The sequence below is a fragment of the Drosophila ficusphila genome, unplaced genomic scaffold, assembly GCF_018152265.1.
Source record: "Drosophila ficusphila isolate 14025-0441.05 unplaced genomic scaffold, ASM1815226v1 contig_106, whole genome shotgun sequence".
In the NCBI taxonomy this organism is placed as follows: domain Eukaryota; kingdom Metazoa; phylum Arthropoda; class Insecta; order Diptera; family Drosophilidae; genus Drosophila; species Drosophila ficusphila.
In genome coordinates this window covers 9425638-9447604 of record NW_025063993.1, presented here as the reverse complement: position 1 = coordinate 9447604, position 21967 = coordinate 9425638, and the positions used below count along the sequence as shown (strand labels likewise).

Below are 21967 nucleotides of genomic sequence, written 5' to 3'. Positions count from 1 at the left end.
CGTACTGGCTTTTAGATAGAGGCGCACAGATAGAGCAACCATTATATTCCTATGATCCTAGGCATTTACCAATCCTGTAAAGCAGCTGCTTACAACTAGTCCAATTTTTATAAATATTTAACAGTAAACAATATTAAAAAGTACCAATCTAGGATGGCGACTTTCAGGCCAACACCGAAAATGCATTTGGGCGGGTCCAACCCGCTCTCACAATCATCCGCAATCCATTCGGCTTAAATTAAAGATATCCTACGCTCCAGGCTGAGCCTCCGCATCGTCACTAGTCGCCGACTTTTGAGTCTTTTGTGCCTTATCTACGTAGATATTCAGGATAGCCTCGATGCCCGGATAAAGTACAAAATTGGTGGTCCTTATTTTCTTGTCGATGAGGTAAGATGTCACCGATTCCGTGTTGAAGGCAATGTCCAGGGCATCGCTATGCGTCACCTTATCCAAGTGCGTTCGCTGCACTTTGATTACACAATTCTCGAACCCGTTTACTTTGATACTCAGATCCAGATTGTAGGAGGGATCAACATCTGGCCAGCGTTGGGACAGCACGTCTTCACTCCACCGCAACTCCTCGCTGGCGGGATTTAATCTGCCAGGTATAGCCACAAACTTTGACCATAATTCGGAGGCGAAGTGCGGAGACATGGGAGCAAGCATGATGATCTGGGCGGCCAGAGCCCGCTCAAATTGTTTGCCATGTCGCAGAACATGCTTCGGTGTGCGCTATAAAATCTTAATATTAGCAGAAGTTTCCAAAATGAAATCTGTTTAACGACTCACTCGTAGGGAATTGGTCAAACCCTGCATCTTAGATATAGCCACACTCAGTTGATGTGCATGGCGGTAGTTAAAAGTGGCTCCTTTTACATAAAAGTTACGGGCGTCGAAGAGCTTAGCGTCCTCAGCCAGAAACTCCTCGCTGGTGGCCACAACTTCCGAAGCAGTTTTATCCTCTCGAGCCGCTTGAAAGTCTTGTAGTGTCAGCCAAAGGCGCTTTTGCCAGTTGAGAATGCCAGGAAATGCTGTCAGATATAAAATATTACTTTGGTTCTAGTTTATTTAAGTTATTACTCACTTGCACTCGACCAATTGCGATGAGAGGTGGGTGCTACGTCAGCTAGGATAATCAGTCTCGTTGTGTCCGTGCCGTATTCATTGAACATATCACTGGGCTCCACTCCGTTAAGTTTCGACTTGGACATCTTCTCCCAGGTCATGACCACGGGCTCTTTGGTTTCCTTCAAAACCGCCTGATTTTTCTTGGCGTTCACGATCTCTACTTCGGATTCTGGTACATAACGTCCACTGCCCTTTACCCGGAAGGAGCGTCCCATGACCATTCCTTGGACCAGCAGTCGAGAAAAAGGTTCAGTAGTGGGCGATAGCCCACAGCTATGCAGGAAGTGATTCATAAAACGGGCGTAGTAGAGATGCAGCACAGCATGCTCTTTTCCACCGATGTACAAATCGACGGGCATAAATTTATTGGCCAGGGCAGGGTCGAAAATGCGCTCAGAGTTTTGGGAATCCAAGTAACGCAGGTAGTACCAAGAACTGTCCACAAATGTGTCCATAGTGTCCGTCTCCCTTCGTGCATCCTTCTCTCCGCATTTGGGACACTCGCAGAGGAACGCTTCCTTGGGCGAATCCTTTGGCGGCAGCGACACCGGCAGCTGCTCTTCGGGAACGGGTACCGCTCCGCATTTAGAACAGTGTACAATAGGGATTGGAGTGCCCCAGTAGCGCTGGCGTGAGATCAACCAATCCTGCAGCTTGGAGGACACCCGATAGCCGCCCACATTCAAACGTGCGGCTGCCTGGAGCACCTCCTTTCTCAACAATTCCCAGTTGGCTGGACTTAGGCTGACTTCCTCTTTTCCAGATGAACTAAAAGACAGTCCGTGAGACTCCCACAGCTCCCTATCTTCGCCGCGGAAACTGGGCGCTGCCAGGTAGACATCGCACTTTGAAGGGAAGGTAACATCGTCACCAAATACCACAGGCATAGTGGTGCCTGCGAAGGGATTTTCCGCGCTGAGGCTGCCTGCATCGTCTAGCTTTGAAAGATGATGACTGCTGCGAAGGACAAGGAAGGCATGGGGGTCCTTTAAGTGCTCAGGATGGGCTGTCCATACACGTAATAGGCCGGAGGCGGAGGTAAGCAGATTAAAGGCATAACCGTCGCATTCTCCAATCCAGTGACGCTGCAGGTTGATAATATCCCTCCAGTCGCGCAGCGTGGGATCTTCCAGGCCATCCAGCAACTGTTTAGCATACGCACTAGTACGGATGAACCATTGCCTAAGGAGCTTTTTCTCCACCTTAGCGCCCGATCGCCAAGAGCAGCCATTGGCATCCACCTGCTCGTCGGCGAGCACAGTTTTGTCCACGGGATCCCAGTTTACGAGGGCTTCGTTTTGGTAAGCCAATCCGTGGCGGTGTAACATAAGGAACAGGTGTTGCGTCCACTTGTAATACTGCGGACTACACGTGGACAGCTCGTGGTTCCAGTCGAAGGAGCAACCCAGTCTTTTCAGCTGCTCCTTCATCTGTCCAATGTTTTGTTCTGTCCACGATGCGGGTTCCACTCCCCGCTGATTGGCGGCGTTCTCGGCGGGCAGACCAAAGGAGTCCCAGCCCATTGGTTGGAACACATTTTTGCCGCACATCCGCTGGAATCGCGCCACCGAATCGGCGATGGTATAGACGCGCACATGGCCCATGTGAAGATTGCCGGAAGGATACGGGAACATGGAAAGAACATAGTACTTTTCCTGGGAATCTTTGGGGTTGAACTGCCCTCCACTAAGTTGCTCACGCCAGTGAGCCTCAATTCGGTGCTTGACATCATTAGTTAATTCTGGATTCTATAATTTTCCAAACGTTGTATTGCTTTTCTGACCGTATTTATTTACCCACCTCGTTTCCCGTGCAGCTTTGGGTCAGCAGACGCCTCCAGCTGGTCCAATATGCTCCTCTCCAGGGGCGAGTGCTCTTCAGCGTTTGCATTTTCTTTGTTTTAATTGATTAAATTGCACATATCAAAATTATTAAATAACAAAACCGTGAGAACCCACTGCACTCTACAGCCGAACAGCTGTTTTAGTGCAGAGAGTTGCCACACTGCTCACTGCCTGAGTATTTGCTCTAAGAAATTTTGGCGGGAAACAATCTTGGCTTACTGGCAACCTTTCGCCCAGTGTTGTATCTTAAAAACCCTCCGAAACTACGGCAGCTTTTTGCTTTTTGCAGTGAAATTTCCACTGTGTGGCAAGGCCCGAGGTGCATTTCGCAAAAAAAAAAAACCATACGTAATTTTTTCACAGGGCGAGGCATTGTGAAAAAATCCAATTGCACACACTTTAAATAGTATTTATTTATTCAAATCCATCGACGGACATGGGCGACTCTCTGGAGAACCCCGATACATCGGTGGATCCGGTCGTGAACCTATCCATTGCGAATTACGATGCATTTGCCAACTATCTTCGCAAGGCGGTGACCATTTTGCTGCCGGAGGAGGATGTGGTTCCCGCATCGCTAAATAACGCTCTGGATGATCCAATTAACCAGGATACCATCCGGAAGTTCCTTTCCGATCCCCAGGTGCAGGCGCTTTACGTCCAACGTAATTGCATTAAAGGTGAGATCATAATTTCTGCCCTGTTGGCAATGAAAAGATGGCTGAAAAAAGTGCACGCACCTGTACAAAATGGCGTCTTTTCTGCAGAGATAAAACATGGCCAGCTTTCAAAGAGTTATTTTTTCAGCTAAGGAAGTAGAAATATTGGTTTCGTAAGGTAAAAATGAGTCATTTGTCAGTGTGCTATCAGAATACGCAACCAGTTTGTTAAAAATCAATGCGGCAGATGTTTTTGTTTGAGCTCCAATAAGACTGTTTCTTTGTTTTTTGATGTGAGCGACCTTTGCCTACCCTACAAATCGGAAAAAAGGAATCTTGAAGAAGTGTTGTACGATGTACTACTTTTTAATAGAAGAATAAAATGATGAAAAGTCATTTTCTAATCTGCTGTTAGATTGACGTTCAAAAATATTGAATTTAACCGTTTTGGATTTGGATTTACATTTTCGGTTATTAAAATATAAATCAGGCTTCGGTACATTAAAACCTTTCAATATGTTTGTTTTGTTGTTTTTTAATATTTTTGTTGATAGTAAGGCATACAAGCAAGTTGTAAACTTATGCATATAAAGCTGCAATGCAAGAAACATGCTCAAACCAAGAGTATGAAAACAAGTTTGTGTGCATGACGTCAGCCCAGCTGACTCACACTTCGATACCGATAGAGCGATAACTTTGGCCAAGCGATAAATATGAAAACTGTTTTGCCGGCTGCCGGCTGGTTTTGTTTACAAACAAATCGTTGGGAAACAGCTGTCGCATGTCGAGCAACCAGTTTGTTTACGGAAACGACCTTGGAGGCTGCGCACACACCCTCCGCTGATTCGTTGACTTTGTGTCCGACATTGACATTGGCCGAAGGCAATAGCAGTGGCAATGGCACTGGGAACCGACATTGGCATTGGCAACGGGGCCAACTGCGTGGGAGCAATGACATCGCCAAGGTCCAGCCTTGAGCGCACGAATTTTGAAGGTTCTCCCTTGGCCGCTGAATTTCCGGAGGTCGTCGCCTTGATAATGAAACAATGTCAATGCCGTGGCATTGAGCTCCAATGCCAAATGGGCCGTACTGAAAGTGAGTGAGGGGTGAATGTTGAGTATAAGTGATTGTAGTAGGGGTTTCTGGTTTCCTTTAGGGATATGGTGTTGGCATAGTGTTATTTAATGGATTCTTAAGAAGAAGAAACTAAGACTATTTGATAGATGATAATTACCTAAGTTAATAATTTAAAAAAAAATTGTTTTTTCCAGAGGACGATACTGAGCAGCCAGCTGAGGGAGAGGAGGAGAAGGAGCAGGTTACTTACCAGATCAGCAACGATGTCCACTTCACCAACAGCCGAATGGCCTCGCTGGCATGCATCAAGCGTGGCCTGGTCGTGGAGGCGGACAAGTCGATCCACTCGCAGCTGCGGCTGATCAACTTTTCGGACGGATCGCCCTACGAGACGCTGCACGCGTTCATCAGCAAATCCTTGGCCCCATACTTCAAGTCTTATGTCAAGGAGTCGGGACGCGCTGATCGCGATGGCGACAAGATGGCTCCATCCGTAGAAAAGAAGCTGGCCGAGCTGGAGATGGGACTGCTGCACCTGCAGCAGAACATCGACATACCGGAAATCACACTGACGGCTCACCAAACCGTCAACACTGTGATCCGAAAGTGCGCGGAAGAGAACCGCAAGGCCAAGGTGGCCGACTTTGGCGACAAGGTGGAGGACTCTTCTTTCCTGAACCAGCTGCAGACCGGTGTTAATCGCTGGATTACCGAGATCAAGAAGGTGACCAAGCTGAATCGTGATCCTGGTTCGGGAACTGCACTGCAGGTGAGCATGAAAAACTTGTTAGCAAGAACAGACCTACTAAATTGATTCTTATTTTAAAAAGGAAATCTCCTTCTGGCTTAATCTGGAGCGCGCACTCTATCGCATCCAGGAAAAGCGTGAGTCGCCAGAGGTTGCCCTTACACTGGACATTCTTAAGCATGGAAAGCGTTTCCATGCCACCGTTTCGTTTGATACGGATACCGGATTAAAACAGGCTCTGGCCACAGTAGCCGACTACAACCCTTTGATGAAGGATTTTCCTATTAACGATCTACTTTCGGCTACCGAGCTGGAGAAGATCCGTCCTGCCGTGCAGCAGATCTTCTCGCATCTGCGCAAGGTTCGCAACACCAAGTATCCCATTCAACGGTGCCTCAAGCTCATCGAGGCCATCTCGCGGGATCTGTCGCAGCAGTTGCTCAAGGTGCTGGGCACCCGGCGCCTGATGCATATTCCCTTCGATGAATTCGAGCGCGTGATGAACCAGTGCTTCGAGATTTTCAGCTGCTGGGATGATGAGTACGACAAGTTGCAGGGATTGCTCCGCGATATTGTGAAGAAGAAGCGCGACGAGCATCTCAAGATGGTGTGGCGCGTCTCGCCGGCTCACAAGAAGCTGCAAACCCGCATGGACCACATGCGTAAGTTCCGCCGGCAGCATGAACAGCTGCGCACCGTTATCCTTCGCGTCCTGCGGCCCACCAAGCCAGCTGTGAGCGATGACGGCAACACCGTGGAAACCAAGCAACCCTATAGCTTGGATGCTGCCGATGCCAACGCCATCGAGGAGGTTAACTTGGCCTACGAGAACGTAAAGGAAGTGGACTGTTTGGACATTACCAAGGAGGGTTCGGAGGCCTGGGAGGCCGCTGTCAAGCGATACGAGGAGAAGATTGGTAATTATGGAAGTTTGGTATTTATTTAAGTAAATATTTAATACCTTTCTTTCAACTATAGACCGCGTGGAGACCCGCATTACGGCCCACTTGCGCGATCAGCTTGGAACAGCTAAGAACGCCAACGAGATGTTCCGCATCTTCTCACGCTTCAACGCGCTCTTTGTGCGTCCGCACATCCGAGGTGCCATTCGCGAGTACCAAACTCAACTGATTCAGCGAGTCAAGGACGACATCGAGGCTCTGCACGAGAAGTTTAAGGTGCAGTATCCCCAAAGCAAGAGCTGCCGTTTGTCCTCTGTGCGAGATTTGCCGCCCGTGGCTGGCTCCATCATCTGGGCCCGTCAGATCGACAACCAGCTGACGATGTACTTGAAACGCGTCGAGGATGTTCTGGGCAAGGGCTGGGAGACCCACATCGAAGGCCAGAAGCTGAAGGCCGACGGTGATAGCTTCCGTGCCAAGCTTTCCATTTCGGACGTGTTCCATGAGTGGGCTCGCAAAGTGCAGGAGCGCAACTTCGGAAGCACTGGCCGTATTTTTACCATCGAGTCAACTCGTTCTCGCATCGGACGTGGTAATGTGCTTCGCTTGAGGGTTAACTTTTTACCGGAGATTATCACCCTGGCCAAGGAGGTTCGCAACATCAAGAACTTGGGATTCAGGTTCGTTCTCTACTCTTTTAATTTGCATAGATTTTAGTAAATCCTTTTCCTGCAGGGTTCCGTTGACCATTGTGAACAAGGCTCATCAGGCCAACCAGATTTATCCTTATGCTATATCCCTGATCGAAAGTGTTCGTACCTACGAACGCACTTTGGAGAAGGTAAGATCCGTTAATTGAAGGCTGTTATCAGGGGAATTAAAAAAGATTACATGATATGATTACCTTTTAATCATCTTAATTATGGAAATGTATTATTGCTAGAATGTAATCTTAAACAATTCTTCTGAGACCAGCCTTACATTTCTTTGTACACCCTTGCCCAGCTCTTACACATTACAAAATCACACTTATCACATCCCTCCACTATCGCAAGATGTCACCATGCTGGAGCATTTGCTCTATTCTCTTGCATTGCTTTGATCCTGGCGTGCAGCTTGAATTTTGCTATCCACCACACTTTAAACACTCTACACGCCCATAACCGATCATCTTAGTCTTAGACACGATATCCGCTCTTGAACTAAACCAACCGAACAACCAACAACCTTTCTTTCATGCAGCTTAATAATAGGAGTCTAGCACAAAATTCTGTATTCAAGGTAGTGTCGTTTGTCCCCCAAAAGTTTGTTTATTCAGTAATCCGTAAATGCAACCACTGTTTATTTTTATAGTTTTTAGTGTTCAACTCCCGCATGCTAAAGAAAGTACCTAGCTGTTAATCTTTTCGAACCATTAACTAATTAAATATTGTGTTCAATATAGATCGAAGATCGTGCCAGTATTGTGCCACTTGTGGCAGGACTGCGTAAGGATGTCTTGAACCTGGTCTCCGAGGGAATAGGTCTCATTTGGGAGTCTTACAAGCTGGATCCCTACGTTTTACGCCTGTCGGAGTGTGTGACCCAGTTCCAGGAGAAGGTAACTACTAAATAAAAAACAATTTAAAAACCATATACATGATCAATTATTATCTTCTTAAAAGGTCGACGACTTGCTGGTTGTGGAGGAACAGTTGGATGTGGACGTGCGCTCGCTAGAGACTTGCCCCTACAGTGCCGCCACTTTTGTGGAGATTCTCTCGAAGATTCAGCATGCCGTGGACGATCTCTCGCTGCGTCAGTACTCCAATTTGAGTGTGTGGGTGACCCGGCTTGACGAGGAGGTGGAGAAGAAGCTGGCCCACCGTCTGCAGGCGGGAATTCAGGCCTGGACCGAGGCACTGACCGGCAACAAAAAGGAGGTAGACACCTCTATGGATACGGATGCTCCGGCTCAACCCACTCATAAGTTGGGTGGAGAGCCACAGATTCAGAATGCTGTGCACGAGATTCGCATCACCAATCAGCAGATGTATCTGTACCCATCCATCGAGGAGGCCCGTTTCCAGATCATGCAGCAGTTCTTCGCCTGGCAGGCGATCGTCACCTCGCAAGTGCGTCTGCAGAGCACCCGCTACCAGGTGGGTTTGGAGAAACCCGTATCGCAGACTTACCGCAACCTGCTGACCAAGCTTCCCGAGGGCAAGGTCCTGGAGAGCGCCTATGGAGCGATTGAGAACAAGGTGAGCGAGGTGCGCAACTACGTGGACGAGTGGCTGCGCTACCAGAGCCTATGGGACTTGCAGGCTGACATGCTGTACGGTCGGCTGGGCGAGGACGTTAACTTGTGGATCAAGTGCTTGAACGACATCAAGCAATCGCGCACAACCTTCGATACTTCTGATACCCGCAGAGCCTATGGACCTATCATCATTGATTACGCCAAGGTGCAGGCCAAGGTTACCTTGAAGTATGATTCATGGCACAAGGAGGCACTGGGCAAGTTCGGAACCCTTTTGGGCACCGAGATGACCAGCTTCCACGGCAAGGTGTCCAAGTCGCGTACCGATCTGGAGATGCAGAGCATCGAGGCGGCCAGCACCTCGGACGCCGTGAGCTTCATCACCTATGTGCAATCGCTGAAGAAGGACATGATTGCCTGGGACAAGCAGGTGGAGGTGTTCAGGGAGGCTCAGCGCATCTTGGAGCGCCAGCGTTTCCAGTTCCCCAACAACTGGCTGCATGTGGACAACATCGAGGGCGAGTGGTCTGCCTTCAACGAGATCATCAAGCGCAAGGACACGGCCATCCAGACGCAGGTTGCCAGTCTGCAGGCCAAGATCGTGGCCGAGGATAAGGCAGTCGAGACACGCACTGTGGACTTCCTCAACGACTGGGAGAAGACCAAACCAACCGGCGGCAAGATCCGGCCGGATGATGCCCTGCAACAGCTGCAGATCTTCGAGAGCAAGTACTCGCGTTTGAAGGAGGAGCGAGACAACGTGGTCAAGGCCAAGGAGGCACTGGAGCTCCAGGAATCGGCTGTGCCGAACAACAGCGCTGAACGCATGAACGTGGCCCTTGAGGAGCTGCAGGATCTGCGCGGCGTCTGGAGCGAGCTGTCCAAGGTGTGGACCCAAATCGACGAGACGCGCGAGAAGCCCTGGTTGTCCGTGCAGCCACGCAAGTTGCGCCAGCAGCTGGAGGCCATGATGGCTCAGCTCAAGGAGCTGCCCGCTCGTCTTCGCATGTACGAATCGTACGAGTACGTGAAGAAGCTCATCCAGAGCTACATCAAGGTGAACATGCTGATTGTGGAGCTCAAGTCGGATGCTCTGAAGGAGCGCCACTGGAAGCAGTTGACCAAGCAGCTGCGTGTTAACTGGGTAATCTCTGATCTGTCCCTTGGCCAAGTGTGGGATGTGAATCTGCAGAAGAACGAGGGCGTTGTCAAGGACATTATCCTGGTGGCCCAGGGCGAGATGGCGCTGGAGGAGTTCTTGAAGCAGGTGCGCGAGTCCTGGCAGAACTACGAACTGGACTTAATCAACTACCAGAACAAGTGCCGCATCATTCGTGGCTGGGACGATCTGTTCAACAAGGTGAAGGAGCACATCAACTCGGTGGCCGCCATGAAGCTGTCTCCTTACTACAAGGTCTTCGAAGAGGAGGCTTTGACCTGGGAGGAGAAGCTGAACAGGATCAACGCTCTGTTCGATGTCTGGATCGATGTGCAGAGACGCTGGGTGTATTTGGAGGGAATTTTCTCGGGCAGCGCTGACATTAAGACGCTCTTGCCGGTGGAGACCTCCCGTTTCCAGAGCATCAGTTCCGAGTTCCTTGGCTTGATGAAGAAGGTCACCAAATCTCCCAAGGTTATGGATGTGCTTAACATCCCTGCCGTGCAGAGATCTCTGGAACGTCTGGCCGATTTGCTGGGCAAGATCCAAAAGGCTCTCGGCGAATATCTCGAGCGGGAGAGAACCTCATTCCCTCGCTTCTACTTCGTGGGAGATGAAGATCTCTTGGAGATCATTGGCAACAGCAAGAACATTGCCCGTCTGCAGAAGCACTTCAAGAAAATGTTCGCTGGCGTTGCAGCCATCTTGCTGAACGAGGAGAACAACGTCATTTTGGGTATCTCATCCCGCGAAGGCGAGGAGGTGCACTTCATCAATCCGGTGTCTACCGTGGAGCACCCCAAGATCAACGAATGGTTGTCGCTTGTCGAGAAGCAGATGCGTTTTACTTTGGCCTCTCTGTTGGCACAAGCTGTGCAGGATATCAAGCAGTTCCGCGACGGAAAGATCGATCCTAAGGTAAAGCTGAAAATTCTCTTTTATATTTCTTGGTAATTAATGTTGTTGTGATCCGCAGGCCTACATGGAGTGGTGCGACAAATACCAGGCGCAGATCGTCGTTCTTGCCGCCCAAATCCTCTGGTCTGAGGATGTGGAAAGTGCTCTTCAGCAGGCCTCCGAGAACAACCAGTCCAAGCCGATGCAGCGCGTCCTGGGCAACGTGGAGAGCACCCTAAACGTACTGGCTGATTCTGTGCTGCAGGAACAGCCTCCTCTCCGCCGCCGCAAGCTGGAGCACCTCATCAACGAGTTTGTGCACAAGCGAACGGTGACCCGCCGACTCCTCAACAACGGAGTTACCTCGCCCAAGTCCTTCCAGTGGCTGTGCGAGATGCGATTCTACTTCGATCCACGGCAAACCGAGGTGCTGCAGCAGCTGACCATCCACATGGCCAACGCTCGGTTCTTCTATGGCTTCGAGTACCTGGGTGTCCAGGATCGACTGGTGCAGACTCCACTCACGGATCGTTGTTATTTGACCATGACTCAGGCCCTGGAGTCGCGTCTTGGCGGCTCTCCTTTCGGACCTGCGGGCACAGGAAAAACCGAATCGGTTAAGGCACTGGGCAACCAACTGGGACGCTTTGTGCTCGTCTTCAATTGCGACGAAACCTTCGACTTCCAGGCCATGGGCCGCATCTTTGTCGGTCTGTGCCAGGTGGGCGCCTGGGGTTGCTTCGACGAGTTCAATCGACTGGAGGAGCGCATGCTCTCCGCTTGCTCGCAGCAAATCCAGACCATTCAGGAGGCGCTGAAGTACGAGATGGACAGCAACAAGGAGAGCATCACCGTCGAGTTGGTGGGCAAGCAGGTCCGCGTCTCTCCGGACATGGCTATCTTCATCACCATGAATCCTGGCTATGCCGGCCGTTCCAACTTGCCGGACAACTTGAAGAAGCTGTTCCGCTCGCTGGCCATGACCACGCCGGATCGCCAGCTCATTGCCGAGGTCATGTTGTTCTCGCAAGGATTCCGATCTGCCGAGAAACTGGCCTGCAAGATCGTGCCCTTCTTCAAGCTCTGCGACGAGCAACTGTCCAACCAGAGCCACTACGACTTTGGACTGCGTGCCTTGAAATCCGTTCTCATCTCCGCTGGAAACGTTAAGCGAGATCGCATCATGAAGATCAAGGAGCAGATGAAACAACGCGGCGACGAAAACATCGACGAGGCTTCCGTGGCGGAGAACCTGCCCGAGCAGGAAATCCTCATCCAGTCGGTGTGCGAGACCATGGTGCCCAAACTGGTGGCCGAGGACATTCCGCTGCTCTTCTCGTTGCTGAGCGACGTCTTCCCCAATGTGGGATACACCCGGGCCGAGATGAAGGGTCTGAAGGAGGAGATCCGCAAGGTGTGCCAGGAGGATTACTTGGTGTGCGGCGAGGGCGACGAGCAGGGCGCTGCCTGGATGGAGAAGGTAAGAGAGAGATTAGATAATTTAATGGATCGGTTTATAAGATACAAAATCCGAAGGGATTGAAAAGTAATCGCTTAACAATGCCTAGCAACTGCTTTGGGGAACTCATTTTTAGCATCGTCCTTTAATTATTTTGAATCTTTTAATTAATCTTAAAGTAATTTTAAATTTAAATCTCAGTAAATTGATTACTTTTCAAACTTTTGGTTTGTGTTTATCAAAAATCGATACAACTAATCGGGCACAATTTTCTTGTGATCCTCTTCATAACCATTTGCTTTACACATGCTTACTAACCTTCAGGGACTCGGCTCCACCTGGGTCGACAAAGTAACTAATCCGCAAAGGGTGTTTTATATCTGTGCTAATCTATCCCTTCGATTCCCAGGTGCTGCAACTGTACCAGATCTCCAACCTGAACCATGGACTCATGATGGTGGGTCCATCTGGTTCTGGCAAGTCCACCGCTTGGAAGACTCTTTTGAAGGCTCTGGAACGCTTCGAGGGCGTTGAGGGTGTGGCCCATGTCATCGATCCCAAGGCCATTTCCAAGGAGGCGCTTTATGGTGTCCTGGATCCGAATACCCGTGAATGGACCGATGGTTTGTTCACCCATATTCTGCGCAAGATTATCGACAATGTGCGCGGTGAGATCAACAAGCGACAATGGATCATCTTCGACGGCGATGTGGATCCCGAATGGGTGGAGAACTTGAACTCTGTGCTGGATGACAACAAGCTCCTGACGTTGCCCAACGGAGAGCGTCTGTCGTTGCCTCCCAACGTGCGAGTGATGTTCGAGGTGCAGGATCTGAAGTTCGCCACTTTGGCCACCGTTTCCCGTTGCGGCATGGTCTGGTTCTCGGAGGACGTGCTCTCCACGGAGATGATATTCGAGAACTACCTGTCCCGTTTGCGCAGTATTCCCTTGGAGGACGGCGACGACGACTTCGTGGGCGTCATTAAGCCGGCAAAGGACAAGGAGGAGGAGGTCTCACCTTCCCTCCAGGTGCAGCGAGACATTGCTCTGCTCCTGCTGCCGTTCTTCTCCGCCGATGGTATCGTTGTGCGCACTCTGGAGTACGCTATGGACCAGGAGCACATCATGGACTTTACCCGTTTGCGTGCGCTCAGTTCCCTGTTCTCCATGCTGAACCAGGCAGCCCGCAATGTGCTCACCTTCAATGCCCAGCACCCAGACTTCCCCTGCTCCGCCGATCAGTTGGAGCACTACATACCCAAGGCGCTGGTTTACTCCGTGCTCTGGTCTTTCGCTGGCGATGCCAAGTTGAAGGTGCGCATTGATTTGGGAGACTTTGTGCGCAGTGTGACTACCGTTCCACTGCCGGGAGCTGCCGGTGCTCCAATCATCGACTACGAAGTCAACATGAGCGGAGATTGGATCCCGTGGAGCAACAAGGTGCCGGTGATCGAGGTGGAGACGCACAAGGTAGCCTCCCCGGACATTGTGGTGCCCACATTGGACACCGTGCGCCACGAGTCGCTGCTGTACACCTGGCTGGCCGAGCACAAACCTCTGGGTGAGTTTAACAATCTTTATATTTAAATCGAAAGTAATGGTACTAATCTTATTTGATATATAGTGCTCTGCGGACCTCCTGGCTCTGGCAAGACTATGACCCTGTTCTCGGCACTCCGTGCCCTGCCCGATATGGAAGTGGTGGGCCTGAACTTCTCCTCGGCCACCACACCGGAGCTGCTGCTTAAGACTTTCGATCACTACTGCGAGTACCGCAAGACACCCAACGGAGTGGTCCTCTCACCCGTGCAGATTGGCAAGTGGCTTGTGCTGTTCTGCGACGAAATCAATTTGCCCGATATGGACAGCTATGGCACACAGCGCGTGATCTCCTTCTTGCGCCAGCTGGTGGAGCACAAGGGCTTCTACAGGGCCAGCGATCAGGCCTGGGTTTCACTGGAACGCATCCAGTTTGTGGGTGCTTGTAATCCACCCACCGATCCCGGCCGTAAACCGCTCTCGCATCGATTCCTGCGACACGTGCCCATCATCTATGTGGATTACCCCGGAGAGACATCGCTGAAGCAGATCTACGGCACCTTCTCGCGTGCCATGCTCCGCTTGATGCCAGCTCTTCGAGGTTACGCCGAGCCTCTGACCAACGCCATGGTGGAGTTTTACCTGGCCTCACAGGATCGCTTCACGCAGGACATGCAACCGCATTACGTGTACTCGCCTCGTGAGATGACCCGTTGGGTGCGAGGCATCTGCGAGGCCATTCGACCGTTGGACTCGCTTCCGGTCGAGGGACTGGTTCGCCTGTGGGCTCACGAGGCATTGCGCCTGTTCCAGGATCGACTCGTGGATGATTCGGAGCGTCGGTGGACCAACGAAAACATTGATTTGGTTGGCCAGAAGCACTTCCCTGGAATCAATCAGGAGGAGGCGCTGCAGCGTCCGATCCTCTACAGCAACTGGCTGAGCAAGGACTACATGCCGGTGAATCGCGAGGAACTGCGCGATTATGTGCGCGCCAGGTTGAAGGTCTTCTACGAGGAGGAGCTCGACGTACCACTTGTGCTCTTCGACGAGGTGCTCGACCACGTGCTCCGCATCGATCGTATCTTCCGCCAGCCACAGGGTCACCTGCTGCTGATTGGAGTTTCGGGAGCCGGAAAGACTACGCTCTCCCGCTTCGTGGCCTGGATGAACGGCCTGTCCATCTTCCAGATCAAGGTGCACAACAAGTACACCAGCGAGGACTTCGACGAGGATCTGCGTTGCGTGTTGCGCCGCTCTGGCTGCAAGGACGAAAAGATTGCCTTTATTTTGGACGAGTCCAATGTGCTGGACTCCGGATTCCTGGAGCGTATGAACACGCTGTTGGCCAACGGAGAGGTGCCCGGATTGTTCGAGGGTGACGAATACACCACCTTGATGACGCAGTGCAAGGAGGGAGCCCAGCGCGAAGGTCTCATGCTGGACTCCAGTGACGAACTGTACAAGTGGTTCACCCAGCAGGTGATGCGCAATCTGCACGTCGTCTTCACCATGAACCCGTCCACCGATGGACTCAAGGATCGCGCTGCCACCTCGCCAGCTTTGTTCAATCGTTGTGTGCTCAACTGGTTCGGCGACTGGTCGGATTCGGCTCTGTTCCAAGTGGGCAAGGAGTTCACCACTCGCGTGGACTTGGAGAAACCCAACTGGCATGCGCCGGACTTCTTCCCGTCCGTCTGCCCGCTGGTGCCGGCCAATCCCACACATCGGGATGCGGTCATCAACTCGTGTGTGTATGTCCACCAGACTCTTCACCAGGCCAATGCCCGTCTGGCCAAGCGTGGCGGTCGCACCATGGCGGTGACTCCGCGACATTACCTGGACTTTATTCACCACTTTGTCAAGCTGTACAATGAGAAGCGCAGCGATCTCGAGGAGCAGCAGCTTCATCTGAACGTGGGTCTCAACAAGATCGCCGAAACCGTGGAGCAAGTGGAGGAGATGCAGAAGTCGCTGGCCGTGAAGAAGCAGGAGCTGCAGGCCAAGAACGAGGCTGCCAACGCCAAACTGAAGCAAATGTTCCAGGATCAGCAGGAGGCTGAGAAAAAGAAGATCCAGTCGCAGGAAATTCAGATCCGTTTGGCCGATCAAACTGTCAAGATCGAGGAGAAGCGCAAATATGTGATGGCAGATTTGGCCCAGGTGGAACCGGCTGTTATTGATGCACAAGCAGGTGAGTCCATCGGGCGACAATTGTTTAATGGGCGGGCACCTTTAATAGTTAATTTTGGAATAAGTTTTACAATGCCTTACTTACTGTTAATGGAAAAAATTAAGAAAATTCGTTTGGGGGTTGGGTGAAAATAGTTACTATATGCAATTTAAACAAATATTTATTTGCATTTTAAGAGGCTAAGATAATGTATTTGTACTGCCCAAAACTATTTCTTCTGCCCTCTTTACTTAATATTTAATTACGTGTGTTTAATATTGACACCCCACCGAAAATCCACTCTTAATTCACGATCGCAATCCACATATTACCACCTCCGACAGCCGTTAGCTCGATAAAAAAGAAACACCTGGCCGAGGTGCGATCGATGGCCAATCCGCCGGCCGTGGTCAAGTTGGCCCTGGAGTCGGTCTGTGAGCTGCTCAACGAGAGTGCCACCGACTGGAAGGCCATTAGGGGCATCCTCGTTAAAGACAGCTTCATTTCCTCGATCGTTAACTTGGAGACTGACAAGATCACGTACGCAACCCTTTCTCTCTAGCATCACGATCATCATCTAGCACTTCACCCACCGAAACGCCACGCGTTCATTGTCTAAACCCGACTTACCCAATCGATCCTTATCATTTGAATATAATCTCCATTCGTACCACCCATAATTACAATATATACTCTATACATAAACAATCAAACACCAAAGCATACGCAATGCACTGGCCAACTCAACTTACCATAACCCCTAACTTCCTTACGATATCCTTTATATTTGGATACATGTGATGTATGATGTGTAAAAACTATTGACATTTGTGTGTGTAAATCTAAAGACAGGAATATTAAGGTGGAATATTATAATAGGTTCAGTTCTGTTCGGTTCGCCGAATTCTTTGTGCTCTTGCAAGGAGTGTAGAATTTGTAATCCATTAAATCAAAATAGAGTTGCTTAAAAAATATAGTTCTTTGCAAGGGTATGAATTACTTTTAACTAGCTGCCGTAACCCTGATTCAGAGCCAGGTGAAAGGAACCATCGGTCCATAGTAATTAACTTTAGATGGTAATCTAGCCTAATATTGTAACCACGTTGTGCTCAAACCGTATATTAATTTTGATCCCTCATGTTAACCAACCAACCGATCAATCAATCAACTAACCGACGATGTGCAGCGGTCAAGTCGATCCGCAAGCAACAGCTCGTTGAGGTGCGAACCATGGCTAATCCGCCTTCGGTGGTCAAATTGGCTCTCGAATCGATCTGCCTGCTGCTGGGCGAAAATGCGACCGATTGGAAGTCGATCCGCGCAGTGATAATGCGAGAAAATTTCATAAATTCAATTGTATCTAACTTCGGTACCGAAAACATAACGTAAGCATGAACAAATTTTTACCAACATCCATTTTGTTCCCGACTTTAATACTTGTTCTTGTTGATGTTTTTGATGTTATGCTAAATAGTTTTGAGTGTAGAAACTGGTTTTCATTTGAGTTGATTTCGTTACTTTTGTAGTTCTATTTTGAATTGTTCAAGCGAGCTGCCTTATGGTTTGTAAATATTTGAACTTTCCTATGACTTTACTTTGGTTATTGGCTCTAACTTTTTAGTTTAATTTGGTTTTTGGTCAAATTTATCGCTGTTTCATAGTAATTCGACTGCTTTGCTTGCTTAATTCATTCAAATAACTTACTGAACTTGGGGCTTCATAGCGAACTAATTGTCAATTGTTGTAAACTAGCGATGATGTACGCGAGAAGATGAAGTCCAAGTATCTGAGCAATCCGGACTACAACTTCGAAAAAGTTAACCGCGCCAGTATGGCTTGTGGTCCTATGGTCAAATGGGCAATTGCTCAGGTGAGATTGATTTGAAGTCGAAAGAGAATTTTCTTTGAAATCCATTTTAAATCAGATCGAGTACGCCGACATGTTGAAGCGTGTGGAACCACTGCGCGAGGAGCTGCGCTCCCTGGAGGAGCAGGCCGATGTAAACCTGGCCAGTGCCAAGGAAACCAAGGACTTGGTGGAGCAACTGGAGCGCAGTATTGCCGCCTACAAGGAGGAGTACGCCCAGCTCATTTCCCAGGCTCAGGCCATCAAAACGGATCTGGAGAATGTCCAGGCCAAGGTGGATCGCTCCATTGCTCTGCTCAAGAGCTTGAACATCGAACGCGAACGCTGGGAGTCCACCAGCGAGACCTTCAAGTCGCAGATGTCCACCATTGTGGGCGATGTGCTGCTCTCGGCCGCCTTCATCGCCTACGGTGGCTACTTCGATCAGCATTATCGGTTGAACTTGTTCACCACCTGGTCACAGCATCTGCAGGCGGCCAGCATTCAATACCGCGCGGACATCGCTCGCACCGAATACCTTTCCAATCCCGACGAGCGACTCCGCTGGCAGGCGAATGCTTTGCCCACGGATGACCTGTGCACGGAGAATGCCATCATGCTGAAGCGGTTCAACCGCTATCCGCTGATCATCGATCCCTCGGGTCAGGCCACCACTTTCCTGCTCAATGAGTACGCGGGCAAGAAGATCACCAAGACCTCCTTCCTGGACGATTCGTTCCGCAAGAATCTGGAGTCCGCCCTTCGATTCGGCAACCCTCTGCTCGTTCAGGATGTGGAGAACTACGATCCTATCCTCAACCCGGTGCTGAACCGCGAGCTGCGTCGCACCGGTGGACGTGTGCTGATCACCCTCGGCGACCAGGACATTGATCTGTCGCCTTCCTTCGTCATCTTCCTGTCCACACGTGATCCCACTGTGGAGTTCCCGCCAGACATCTGCTCCAGGGTTACGTTCGTGAACTTTACCGTGACGCGCAGCTCCCTGCAGTCGCAGTGCCTCAACCAAGTGCTGAAGGCTGAGCGCCCGGACATCGACGAGAAGCGCTCCGATCTGCTGAAGCTGCAGGGCGAGTTCCGCTTGCGTTTGCGCCAGTTGGAGAAGAGTCTCTTGCAGGCGCTCAACGACGCCAAGGGCAAGATCTTGGACGACGACTCGGTGATTACCACGCTGGAGACGCTCAAAAAGGAGGCCTACGACATTAACCAGAAGGTGGACGAAACGGACAAGGTCATAGCCGAGATCGAAACGGTGTCGCAGCAGTACCTGCCACTCTCGGTGGCCTGCAGCAACATCTACTTCACCATGGACAGCCTGAACCAGGTGCACTTCCTCTACCAGTACTCCCTGAAAATGTTCCTCGATATTTTCTCAACGGTGCTGTATAACAACACTAAGCTGGAGGGCAGAACCGATCACTCGGAGCGATTGGGCATTGTGACCAGGGATCTGTTCCAGGTCTGCTACGAGCGAGTGGCCCGTGGAATGATCCACAACGATCGCCTGACTTTCGCCCTGCTCATGTGCAAGATCCACCTGAAGGGCACGTCGGAGTCCAATCTGGATGCCGAGTTCAACTTCTTCCTTCGCAGCCGAGAGGGTCTGCTGGCCAACCCCACTCCCGTGGACGGTCTGTCCGCCGAGCAAATCGAGAGCGTCAACCGCCTGGCCACTCGCCTGCCCATCTTCCGAAAACTTCTGGAGAAGGTGCGCGCCATGCCCGAACTGGGCGCCTGGTTGCAGCAGAGCTCCCCGGAACAGGTTGTTCCCCAGCTGTGGGACGAGTCGAAGGCGCTCAGCCCGATTGCCAGCTCCGTGCACCAGCTGCTGCTGATCCAGGCCTTCCGACCGGACCGCGTCATCGCCGCCGCCCACAACGTGGTGAACACTGTGCTCGGAGAGGATTTCATGCCCAACGCCGAGCAGGAACTGGACTTCGCCGCCGTGGTGGACAAGCAGTTGAACTGCAACACTCCGGCCCTTCTGTGCTCGGTGCCCGGCTTCGATGCCTCCGGACGTGTGGATGACCTGGCTGCGGAGCAGAACAAGCAGATATCCAGCATTGCCATCGGTTCCGCCGAAGGATTCAACCAGGCGGAGAGGGCCATCAACATGGCCTGCAAGACCGGCCGCTGGGTGCTGCTGAAGAACGTCCACTTGGCACCGCAGTGGCTGGTGCAGCTGGAGAAGAAGATGCACTCGCTGCAGCCGCACTCCGGCTTCCGACTCTTCCTCACCATGGAGATTAATCCAAAGGTTCCGGTCAACCTGCTTCGTGCTGGACGCATCTTTGTCTTCGAACCACCGCCGGGCATCCGGGCGAACCTGCTGCGCACCTTCTCCACGGTGCCGGCGGCTCGCATGATGAAGACCCCCAGCGAACGGGCTCGCCTCTACTTCCTGCTGGCCTGGTTCCACGCCATCGTCCAGGAGCGACTCCGGTATGTGCCCCTCGGCTGGGCCAAGAAGTACGAGTTCAACGAATCGGATCTCCGCGTGGCCTGCGACACATTGGACACTTGGATCGACACCACGGCAATGGGCCGCACCAATCTGCCGCCAGAGAAGGTGCCATGGGATGCCCTGGTCACCCTGCTCTCGCAGTCGATTTACGGTGGAAAGATCGACAATGATTTCGATCAGCGCCTGTTGACTTCCTTCCTTAAGAAACTCTTCACCGCGCGCAGCTTCGAGGCGGACTTTGCCCTGGTGGCCAACGTGGATGGCGCCTCCGGAGGACTCCGCCACATCACCATGCCCGACGGCACCCGTCGCGATCACTTCCTGAAGTGGATTGAGAACTTGACGGACCGCCAGACTCCTTCGTGGCTGGGACTGCCCAACAACGCGGAGAAGGTTCTTCTCACCACCCGTGGAACCGACCTGGTCAGCAAGTTGCTCAAGATGCAGCAGCTGGAGGATGACGATGAGCTCGCCTACAGCGTGGAGGATCAGTCGGAGCAATCGGCAGTGGGCCGCGGCGAGGATGGACGCCCATCGTGGATGAAGACGCTTCACAACTCGGCAACTGCTTGGTTGGAGCTGCTCCCGAAGAACTTGCAAGTGCTCAAGCGCACTGTGGAAAACATCAAGGATCCGTTGTACCGGTACTTCGAGCGCGAGGTGACCAGTGGCTCCCGGCTGCTGCAAACGGTGATCCTGGACCTCCAGGACGTGGTTCTCATCTGTCAGGGCGAGAAGAAGCAGACCAACCATCACCGCTCGATGCTGTCGGAATTGGTGCGCGGCATTATCCCGAAGGGCTGGAAGCGATACACTGTTCCCGCGGGCTGCACAGTGATCCAGTGGATCACGGACTTCAGCAACCGAGTGCAGCAGCTGCAGAAGGTTTCCCAGCTCGTCTCGCAGGCGGGCGCCAAGGAGCTGCAGGGCTTCCCCGTCTGGCTGGGCGGTCTGCTCAACCCGGAGGCCTACATCACGGCCACCAGGCAGTGCGTGGCCCAGGCGAATAGCTGGTCGCTGGAGGAGCTCGCCCTGGACGTCACCATCACGGATGCTGGGCTCAAAACTGATCAGAAGGATTGCTGTTTCGGAGTCACTGGTCTCAAGCTGCAGGGCGCTCAATGCAAGAACAACGAGCTGCTGCTGGCCTCCACCATCATGATGGACCTTCCCGTGACCATCCTCAAGTGGATGAAGTAAGTGCATCATCTTGTGCAACAGTATTCCTTACTAATGTTCCGCTTTTCACTAGGATATCCTCGGAGCCGCGCATCAGCAAGTTGACCTTGCCGGTTTACTTGAACTCAACGCGCACGGAGCTACTTTTCACTGTGGACTTGGCAGTGGCTGCTGGACAGGATTCGCACAGCTTCTACGAACGAGGCGTGGCCGTTTTAACCTCCACTGCTTTGAACTAAGTGCTCAGCTCAAGCTCTGCACTATATTCCATTAATTACTGTCTATTATCCCTTAACCAATAGCGCTTCAAAAGTATAAAGCTTAAAATTATTTATAACTTATGCATAAAGTTTCCAATGAAATGTTTAACAAAATATTAAATTATTATGAAGAATTAAAGTTTTTTTTATAGTGATTCAATGAGCTCTGAGATAACTTTGATATTCTAGTTACCATTTTCAAATGTTTTTACTGAAGTGTATATTGAAAACTAATTTGTTCTTCAAACGTCAAACGTTAATTTTATTTTAAATAATTTTTAAATTGTAATTCAGATTCCCCGTAAGATTTTTTTGAAAATATACTATCCCAGCAACCCCAGACAGATCTTTCTATTGGATGACAACCA

General features: G+C 51.0%; 2 protein-coding genes across 9 annotated transcripts; one reads left to right on the top strand and one right to left on the bottom strand.

Moving 5' to 3' along the window:
• Positions 1-2: 2 nt before the first annotated feature.
• On the bottom strand, positions 3-3118 carry LOC108096400 (probable leucine--tRNA ligase, mitochondrial). Its single transcript, XM_017197972.2, has 4 exons — positions 2932-3118; positions 1088-2879; positions 793-1034; positions 3-735 (listed from the first exon to the last, which is right to left on the bottom strand). The coding sequence occupies exons 1-4, from the start codon at positions 3019-3021 to the stop codon at positions 250-252; spliced, it is 2610 nt and encodes an 869-aa protein (XP_017053461.1). The 5' UTR covers positions 3022-3118; the 3' UTR covers positions 3-249.
• A 171-nt stretch (positions 3119-3289) lies between these two features.
• LOC108096251 (dynein heavy chain, cytoplasmic) lies at positions 3290-21939 on the top strand. 8 transcript variants are annotated; one of them, XM_017197698.2, is made up of 16 exons: positions 3290-3655; positions 4907-5481; positions 5543-6377; positions 6439-7042; positions 7098-7203; positions 7605-7643; positions 7807-7962; positions 8027-10681; positions 10740-12140; positions 12444-12470; positions 12529-13681; positions 13745-15853; positions 17019-17217; positions 17585-17702; positions 17758-21356; positions 21413-21939. In XM_017197698.2, the coding sequence occupies exons 1-16, from the start codon at positions 3412-3414 to the stop codon at positions 21576-21578; spliced, it is 13986 nt and encodes a 4661-aa protein (XP_017053187.1). In that variant the 5' UTR covers positions 3290-3411; the 3' UTR covers positions 21579-21939. The 8 variants fall into 8 exon arrangements, with proteins under 8 accessions (XP_017053187.1, XP_017053188.1, XP_017053192.1 ...); XM_017197699.2 differs by lacking the exon at positions 17019-17217 and adding an exon at positions 16177-16372; XM_017197703.2 differs by lacking the exon at positions 7605-7643.
• The last annotated feature ends 28 nt before the right edge of the window (positions 21940-21967 follow it).